This window comes from Oncorhynchus mykiss, chromosome 26 (genome assembly GCF_013265735.2).
Source record: "Oncorhynchus mykiss isolate Arlee chromosome 26, USDA_OmykA_1.1, whole genome shotgun sequence".
Lineage (NCBI taxonomy): Eukaryota > Metazoa > Chordata > Actinopteri > Salmoniformes > Salmonidae > Oncorhynchus > Oncorhynchus mykiss.
The window spans coordinates 156,060-166,118 of record NC_048590.1 but is presented as its reverse complement, the minus strand read 5'-3'; the positions used below and the strand labels follow the sequence as shown (position 1 = coordinate 166,118).

The following is a 10,059-nucleotide window of genomic DNA, read 5'->3' as shown; positions in this document are numbered from 1 at the left end:
TTTGCTTGTTTCCGTTTCTCGAAGGTGGCAACTATTTCTCAGTATCTCTAGAGTCTGGACAGAAATGTGCCAAGTCAATAAAGTTATGGAACAAATGTATTGTTTACTGGGGCCTGTAATGATCTAAATTTGAATGGTTGTCACTAGCTGTAGATCGTGTGATTTGATTGGACACAAAGGCATACGTCATGTCATCCCTTTACTTCAGAAACGAGAATAAACGTCGGTGGTTGTATTTGATGAATGTTTATTAAAAAAGTATAGATTTCAGCAAACAAAGAAAGGCACGCAACTACAGAGGACAAACATAGGTACAAGGTAGGCGTTTCATGATTTTTGACCTTGAGCGAATCGATGAAGTCGGAGCGAGATTCCGCAAAGCCTGGTCTCTGCTCCACTCTCTCTGTTGGTGAAGTTCACTATAAACTTCCTTCACCATGGAATGAGGTTTAGTCCGCTAGGGGCAGACCTTGAGTTGGAGCCTATTGGCCTACCGAAATGTGGTCTATGACTAAAAAGAAAGTAAAGGTGGTAAATGTATTATATCTTAGTAAAAATGGCAATACGAACGAGGTGTCTATTCTCCATGTCAGTTTATCAGCACTTCTCTCCTGTCTGCCAGCGAGGAGGAGGAGGTCTCTGGTGGTTCTTCATTTACGTCACCCCTCTTTCAATCCCTTCCTCCTTCCGTCCTGCTCTACATACAACGTCAACGGGGGACACCACGTTCAAACTGGTTTCTCATATTAACACCCACCACAATCACTTCGCCACCATAAACCTCTTTTGGAACCAGGTGAGTTGAATATCTGTTAATTGGTGAAATAAAGGAAGGAAACAACAGAGCGAATAGAGTAGACCGGCCGGAGAGGCGACAGTGTTTCTAGTCTAGCGTCATTTATCTCATTCCTTTTCACTCGGTTTGGAAATGGCTCTCTGTGTATCGCGAGTGTGTAATGTGCTTGTTTACGCGGTTGTTTCGTTATCTTTATGGCGGTTAACATCGGCTTGTAAACAAAAAGCCCGTCTACGTCAGCCACTATGTAGCCAAAATGTCGTCTTTTATTTGACTTCCACACTCTATGTCCCATGCCACAAACCGATGGCGTCGTGAGGGTGGGATGGAGGGAGTGTGAAAGAGACCCATAAACGAGTAGCGAGGCCACACTAGGTATCCCCATCTCAGAGCTGAGCCCTCCATGCCACTAGCGGGTCTGGCCGAACCTATCTTTAGTAGGCCCGTCCAGAACCTGTCTTTCTTCAACTTAGTTTTCCTGTCAAGTTATCGGCCCATTTAAAGATACAGCGCGTGTTCAGAGGCTAATAATGACCAACCAATTGAAACAAGTCCCGATGTTTTTGTGTGCTGTTGGATACAATTGGTACGACCATGGAGGAATGGTTAGGCTACTTTGAAACTGATAATGTAGGTCTGCCAGGTCTGAGTTGGTGAAGATACGTTGTTGCAGACACTCCATTGCATCAACATGCAATAGACTCGAGGCTGATGCTTCTTGTTCCAAATGAATGGATTTCTGACCCAATCTCTAGTCTTTTGTGAAGCATCAGCATTAGCCTCAACAACAATTAAAATCTAGTCCAGGGGAACACAGTTCTGGCCCTACCAGGTCTGGTGTACTGCTGCTTTTCTGTTCTACCTGATAATGAATTGCACCCACAATACAGTCAGGGACAGATGTTTAGGCAACACAATGATATGGATTATTGTACTGCATTACAGGTACGCCCAATGTAATAGATAATTAATAGTAGTCAGATCTTGGTGAATAAACACTGCATACCAGGTGCTACTGAACATCTGGTTTATGAGTTGATAGTCTGGTACTGGAGATTACAGTAATGTCATGGAGGTGGTATAGTAGATTATAGTAATGTCATTGAGGTGGTACAGCAGATTATAGTAATGTCATGGAGGTGGTACAGTAGATTATAGTAATGTCATGGAGGTGGTACTGTCGATTATAGTAATGTCATGGAGGTGGTACAGTAGATTATAGTAATGTCATTGAGGTGGTACAGTAGATTATAGTAATGTCATGGAGGTGGTCAGGTTGATTATAGTAATGTCATGGAGGTGGTCATGTTGATTATAGTAATGTCATGGAGGTGGTACAGTAGATTATAGTAATGTCATTGAGGTGGTACAGTAGATTATAGTAATGTCATGGAGGTGGTACAGTAGATTATAGTAATGTCATGGAGGTGGTACTGTCGATTATATTAATAGTAATGTAATAGTGGTACAGTAGATTATAGTAATGTCATGGAGGTGGTCAGGTTGATTATAGTAATGTCATGGAGGTGGTACAGTATATTATAGTAATGTCATGGAGGTGGTACAGTAGATTATAGTAATGTCACGGAGGTGGTACAGTAGATTATATTAATAGTAATGTAATAGTGGTACAGTAGATTATAGTAATGTCATGGAGGTGGTACTGTAAATTATAGTAATATCGGAGGTGGTGCAGTAGATTATAGCAATAGTAATGTCATGGAGGTGGTCATGTTGATTATAGTAATGTCATGGAGGTGGTACAGTAGATTATAGTAATGTCATGGAGGTGGTACTGTAAATTATAGTAATGTCATGAAGGTGGTTCAGTAGATTATAGTAATAGTAATGTCATTGAGGTGGTACAGGAGATTACCATTCGGGCTTCAGTAAAAAACATAGCACAATTACAGCAGGCATGAATGTTTTAAATGATATCACTGAAGCCCTTGACAAAAAACAGCACTGTGGCTTTTGATACAGTTGATCATGCTATACTGAGACAGAGATTGTCGAGAGTAGGTCTTTCGGAGCATGCAGTTGCATGGTTTGCTAACTATCTGTCTGATAGAACTCAGTGCACTCTGTTTGATGGGCTCATTTCTGTCTGTAGTGGTGTGCCCCAGGGCTGTGTACTTGGTCCCATCTTATTCACTATTTATATTAATCATTTAGACAAAAATGTGCAAAATGCACAACTTCACTTATGCTGATGATACTGTTATTTATTGTTGTGCCTCGTCTCTCACAAAAGCTTTCCAGAACTTGCAAACTGCTTTTTATACTGTTCAACATACCTTTCAATTAAAGCTTATCCTCAATACTGACAAAACTAAACTACAGGTGTTTTCTAAAGCAAGAAATAGACCTCTGAACCTTTCACCTATTACTACCTGTCAGGGCAAGGAGATTGAGACTAACCTCATATAAATATCTTGGAATTTGAATTGATGATGGCCTCTTTTTTAAATTGCACATTCAAGAACTTACAAAAAAATGTAAACTGAAGTTGGGATTTTATTTTAGGAACAAGGCCTGTTTTTCTTTTGAAGCCAGAAGGAGGCTAGTATCAGCTACATTTATGCCTATACTAGACTATGGGGATATTTTATATATGAATGCTTCTGCTCAGTGTTTGGAATCAATTGACACCCTTTACCATGGCACATTGAGATTTATTTTAAACTGCAAAACCCTTACGCACCACTGCACTTTATATACCAGGGTTGACTGGCCTTCTCTAGTCACTCGTAGGCTCAGTCACTGGTATACTTTTTTTATAAAGCCATTTTGGGTTTACTACCTTTTTATTTGGCCATTTTTATTGTTCAGAAAAGGGCTTTTATGTTCTCTGTCATCGGCTTGTAACACCTTTACATCATATTTTTCAACTGGAAGAACTTGTCCCGATTGGTGTTTTTTCCCCACCTTCATTTAACCAGGTAGGCCAGTTGAGAACATGTTCTCATTTACAAATGCGACCTGGCCAAGATAAAGCAAAGCAGTGCGACACTGCTTTGTGATGCCGGTGATGTCTGGTGAGGACCTGCCTTACAACAGGCCTAACAAACCCTCAGTCCAGCCTCTCTCAGCCTATTGCGGACAGTCTGAGCATTGATGGAGGGATTGTGTGTTCCTGGTGTAAATCGGGCAGTTGTTGCCATCCTGTACCTGTCCCGCAGGTGTGCTGTTCGAATGTACTGATCCTGTGCAGGTGTTGTTGCACGTGGTCTGCCACTGCGAGGATGATCAGCTGTCCGTCCTGTCTCCCTGTTGCGCTGTCTTAGGTGTCTCATATTACGGACATTGAAATGTATTGCCCTGGCCACATCTGCAGTCCTCATGCCTTCTTGCAGCATGCCCAAGGCTCGTTCACGCAGATGAGCAGGGACCCTGGGCATCTTTCTTTTGGTGTTTTTCAGAGTCAGTCACTCTTTAGTGTCCTAAGTTTTCATAACTGTGACCTTAATTGCCTGTAAGCTGTTAGTGTCTTAACGACCGTTCCACAGGTGCATGTTCATTCATTGCTTATGGTTCATTGAACAAGCATGGTTAACAGTGTTTAAACCTTTTACAATGAAGATCTGTGAAGTTATTTGGATTTTTACGAATTATCATTGAAAGACAGAGTCCTGAAAAAGGGACGATTCTTTTTTTTGACTCAGTTTAGTGCCAACCATCAAACCACAACTCTTAACTTCTTGATCCTACTTGAGACGCAGACGTCTCAAGTAGGCACCTGGAAATGCAAATGCGCTACGCTAAATGCTAAATGTACTCGTTAAAACTCAAACGTTCATTAAAATACACATGCAGGGTATTGAATTAAAGTTACACTCGTTGTGAATCTAGCCAACAAGTCAGATTTTTAAAATGCTTTTCGGCGAAAGCATGAGAAGCTATTATCTGATAGCATGCAACACCCCAAAATGCCTGAAGGCAACGTAAACAAAATAATTAGCGTAGCCGGCGCTACACAAAAACGCAGAAATAAAATATAAAACATTCATTACCTTTGATGATATTCTTTGTTGGCACTCCTATATGTCCCATAAACATCACAAATTGGTCTTTTTCCCGATTAAATCCGTCCATGAATGCCCAAAATATCCATTTGTATAGCCTGTCTGCTTCACGAAAAAAGCTCTCTTCCAACACGCAACGTCATTTTTAAAAATGATATAAGTTGCCTATATTCTTTGACAAAACACTTCAACCTACTTTTGTAACCCAACTTTAGGTATTTGTAAACGTTAATAAGCGATCAAATTGATCACTGGGCGATCTGTATTCAATAGCAGCTACTCAAGAAAACAATGTCCATTTTTCAATCTTCCAAAATCGATTGAGGTAGGCTGGATGGAATGACGGATCTATTGGTAATGTCTCAAAGGATTTTTGTCAATGAAAATGACGTTTTTGGCGACATCGTGTGGAAGCTGTAGGAAATGCATCCGTGTCCATATTAAATTTGGTGAAAGGGGCGCATGGATACTTTTTTCAGCTTTCAGTGACAAGTTTTTCTTGCGCTTTTCGATGAAACACACGCTCTGTTATAGTCACAGCCGTGATTTAACCAGTTTTAGAAACTTCAGAGTGTTTTCTATCCACACATACTAATCATATGCATATACTATATTCCTGGCATGAGTAGCAGGACGCTGAAATGTTGCGCGATTTTTAACAGAATGTTCGAAAAAAGAGGGGGTAGGATGAAGAGGTTAACCACTTAGCTAGATAGCGAACTAGCTACTAAATTAGAGCAAAGCATTAAATGCATTGCATTTATCACATTTTAGACAGTTAGTTGGTTATAAGATATCTAGCTGGCAAACATTTAGTTGTGAATTCCAGATCACCTGGCATGAGCTGCACAACAGTGAGTGACTCACAAGGCTCCGGTCTCTCATTGTTGTGTGCTTGTAAACAAATATCACGTGACTGAGGACGAGCAAAAAGAAATTAAGAACCTGGTCTTCTTTATCTCCTGTCGTATTGCACAAGTTGACTTCAGCTATTTACTTAAAATGGCTACAAATATTACCATTTGTTTAAAAAAACTTCAAAGAAATAGTTTCAACGGTATTTAAAAACCATCCCATGGCTTTTTCCAAATACCTTGGTATACGGTGTACTAGTACTAACCAACAAACCACAACTCTAAACTGGTACCAATCTAGCCTCGTTGCCAGTCTGTTTAGCTAAAATTAATGTTACGTGTCAAAGAGACTGGTCTTTCTTCAAAATTACCATTAATGAACTTGAGGAGAACAGAAGATTTGATCTTGATTGGATAACCCCCACAGCTATCCTCCAATCAAAGGTTATGCAAATATTTGAACATGTGTTTTTCTCCACAGATTGTGTTCGTGTCCGGTTGCTGAGTGACTGTATTTGGTTTGTCCGCACGAAACCAGTCTGTCTGTTGCTAGCTCACATCAAATTCCTCTAACTATATATACTGAACAAAAATATAAACACAACATGCTATAATTTCAAAGATTTTACTGAGTTACATTTTGTTAAATGTTACATGAACTGTATTAGGCCTGAATCTATGGATTTCACATGACTGGGAATACAGATATGCATCTGTTGGGCATAGATACCTTTTTATTTTTTAAAGGTAGGGTCATGGATCAGAAAACCAGTCAGTATCTAGTGTGACCACCATTTGCCTCATGCAGCGCAACACATCTCTTTCACATAGAGTTGATAAGGCTGTTAATTGTGACCTGTGGAATGTTATGCCACTCCTCTTCAATGGCTGTGTGAAGTTGACAGACAGAACACTATTAGAACCCTGTGATGGACTGGACAGGACAGACAGAACACTATTAGAACGCTGTCATGGACTGGACAGGACAGACAGAACACTATTAGAACCCTGTGATGGACTGGACAGGACAGACAGAACACTATTAGAACCCTGTGAATGACTGGACAGGACAGACAGAACACTATTAGAACCCTGTGATGGACTGGACAGGACAGACAGAACACTATTAGAACCCTGTGATGGACTGGACAGGACAAACAGACAGAACACTATTAGAACCCTGTGATGGACTGGACAGGACAAACAGACAGAACACTATTAGAACCCTGTGATGGACTGGACAGGACAGACAGAACACTATTAGAACCCTGTGATGGACTGGACAGGACAAACAGACAGAACACTATTAGAACCCTGTGATGGACTGGACAGGACAGACAGAACACTATTAGAACCCTGTGATGGACTGGACAGGACAAACAGACAGAACACTATTAGAACCCTGTGATGGACTGGACAGGACAGACAGAACACTATTAGAACCCTGTGATGGACTGGACAGGACAAACAGACAGAACACTATTAGAACCCTGTGATGGACTGGACAGGACAAACAGACAGAACACTATTAGAACCCTGTGATGGACTGGACAGGACAGACAGAACACTATTAGAACCCTGTGATGGACTGGACAGGACAAACAAGCTGTGCATTATCATACAGAAACATGAGGTGATGGACTGGACAGGACAAACAAGCTGTGCATTATCATACAGAAACATGAGGTGATGGACTGGACAGGACAAACAAGCTGTGCATTATCATACAGAAACATGAGGTGATGGACTGGACAGGACAAACAAGCTGTACATTATCATACAGAAACATGAGGTGATGGACTGGACAGGACAAACAAGCTGTACATTATCATACAGAAACATGAGGTGATGGACTGGACAGGACAAACAAGCTGTACATTATCATACAGAAACATGAGGTGATGGACTGGACAGGACAAATAAGCTGTGCATTATCATACAGAAACATGAGGTGATGGACTGGACAGGACAAATAAGCTGTGCATTATCATGCTGAAACATGAGGTGATGGACTGGACTAGAGGTCGACTGATTAATCGGAATGGCCCATTAATTAGGGCCGATTTCAAGTTTTCATAACAATCGGAAATCGGTATTTTTGGGTGCCGATTTTTTTTTTTTAATGTAATTTTTTTAGACCTTTTATTTAATCTTTATTTAACTTGGCAAGTCAGTTAAGAACACATTCTTATTTTCAATGACGGCCTAGAAACGGTGGGTTAACTGCCTCGTTCAGGGGCAGAACAACAGATTTTCACATTGTCAGCTCGGGGGATCCAATCTTGCAACCTTACAGTTAACTAGTCCAACGCAATAACGACCTGCCTCTCTCTCATTGCACTCCACAAGGAGACTGACTGTTACACGAATGCAGTAAGCCAAGGTAAGTTGCTAGCTAGCATTAAACTTATCTTATAAAAAACAATCCATCATAATCACTAGTTAACTACACATGGTTGATGATATTATTAGATATTATCTAGCGTGTCCTTCGTTGCATATAATCTGACTGAGCATACAAGTATCTGACTGAGTGGTGGCAGGCAGAAGCAGGTGCGTAAACATTCATTCAAACAGCACTTTCGTGCATTTTGCCAGCAGCTCTTCATTGTGCGTCAAGCATTGCGCTGTTTATGACTTCAAGCCTATCAACTCCCGAGATGAGGCTGGTGTGACCGAAGTGAAATGGCTAGCTAGTTAGCGCGCGCTAATAGCCTTTCAAACTTCACTCGCTCTGAGCCTTGGAGTGGTTGTTTCCTTTGCTCTGCATGGAGTGGTTGTTTCATTTGCTCTGTATGGGTAACACTGCTTCGTTGTGTTGCTGATCCGAGCCCAGGGAGGAGCGAGGAGAGGGACGGAAGCTATACTGTTACACTGGCAATACTAAAGTGACTATAAGAACATCCAATAGTCAAAGGTTAATGAAATACAAATGGTAAAGAGAGAAATAGTCCTATAATTCCTATAGTAACTACAAACTAAAACTTCTTACCTGGGAATATTGAAGACTCATGTTAAAAGGAACCACCAGCTTTCATATGTTCTCATGTTCTGAGCAAGGAACTGAAACGTTAGCTTTCTTACATGGCACATATTGCACTTTTACTTTCTTCTCCAACACTTTTGTTTTTGCATTATTTAAACCAAATTTAACATGTTTCATTATTTACTTGAGGCTAAATTGATTTTATTGATGCATTATATTAAGTTAAAATAAGTGTTAATTCAGTAATGTTGTAATTGTCATTATTACAAATAGATTTTTTTTTAAATCGGCCGATTAATCGGTATTGGATTTTTTGGTCCTCCAATAATCGGTATCGGTATTGGCGTTGAAAAATCATAATCAGTCGACCTCTAGACTGGACAGGACAAACAAGCTGTGCATTATCATACTGAAACATGAGGTGATGGACTGGACAGGACAAACAGTATGTACATTATCATGCTGAAACATAAGGTGATCGTGGCGGATGAATAACAAGACAATGGGCCTCAGGATCTCGTCACGGTATCTCTGTGCATTCAAATTGCCATCGATAAAATGCAATTGTGTTCGTTGTCCGTAGTTTATGCCTGCCCATACCATAACCCCACCATGGGGCGCTTGCCCACAAAAGCTATACACGTGGTCTGCGGTTGTGAGGCCAGTTGGATGTACTGCAAAATGAGTGATCTAAAACAATGTAAAGAAATGAACATGAAATTCTCTGGCAACAGCTCTGGTGGAAATTTCTGCAGTCAGCATGCCAATTGCATGCTTCCTCAAAACTTGAGACATCTGTGGCATTGTGTTGTGTGACAAAACTGCACATTTTACAGTGGCATTTTTATTGTCCCCAGCACAAGGTGCACCTGTGTAATGGTCATGCTGTTTAATCAGCTTTTTGATTAAACACACCTGTGAGGTGGATAGAATATCTTGGCAAAGGAGAAATGCTCACTAACAGAGATGTAAACAAATTCGTCCACAATATTTTTGAGAAATCAGCTTTTTGTGCGTATGGAACATTTCTGTGATATTTTTTTTCAGCTCATGAAACATGGGACCATGTTGCATCATGTTGCATTTATATTGTTGTTCAGCATGGTTTAGGGTTAGGGTTAGGGTCAGTATGGTTTAGGGTTAGGGTTAGGGTCAGTGTGGTTTAGGGTTAGGGTTAGGGTTAGGGTCAGTATGGTTTAGGGTTAGGGTTAGGGTTAGGGTCAGTATGGTTTAGGGTTAGGGTTAGGGTTAGGGTCAGTATGGTTTAGGGTTAGGGTTAGGGTCAGTATGGTTTAGGGTTAGGGTTAGGGTCAGTATGGTTTAGGGTTAGGGTTAGGGTCAGTGTGGTTTAGGGTTAGGGTTAGGGTTAGGGTCAGTATGGTTTAGGGTTAGGGTTAG

General features: G+C 40.8%; 1 protein-coding gene across 3 annotated transcripts in view; it reads left to right on the top strand.

The window, feature by feature from the left end:
* Window positions 1-229: 229 nt before the first annotated feature.
* The window catches only part of LOC110519120 (zinc finger protein 710), a 44,347-nt gene continuing 34,517 nt past the window's right edge, over window positions 230-10,059 (top strand). The window contains exon 1 of one of the 3 annotated variants that reach the window (XM_036963406.1): window positions 230-318. Coding sequence is in view for 2 of the 3 variants with exons in the window: in XM_036963404.1 (XP_036819299.1) it covers window positions 536-796 (261 nt within the window). In the remaining variant the exon portion in view is untranslated. Of the gene's footprint in view, window positions 319-432; window positions 797-10,059 lie in introns of those variants that run through there. The other 2 variants (XM_036963404.1, XM_036963403.1) reach the window with 2 other exon arrangements.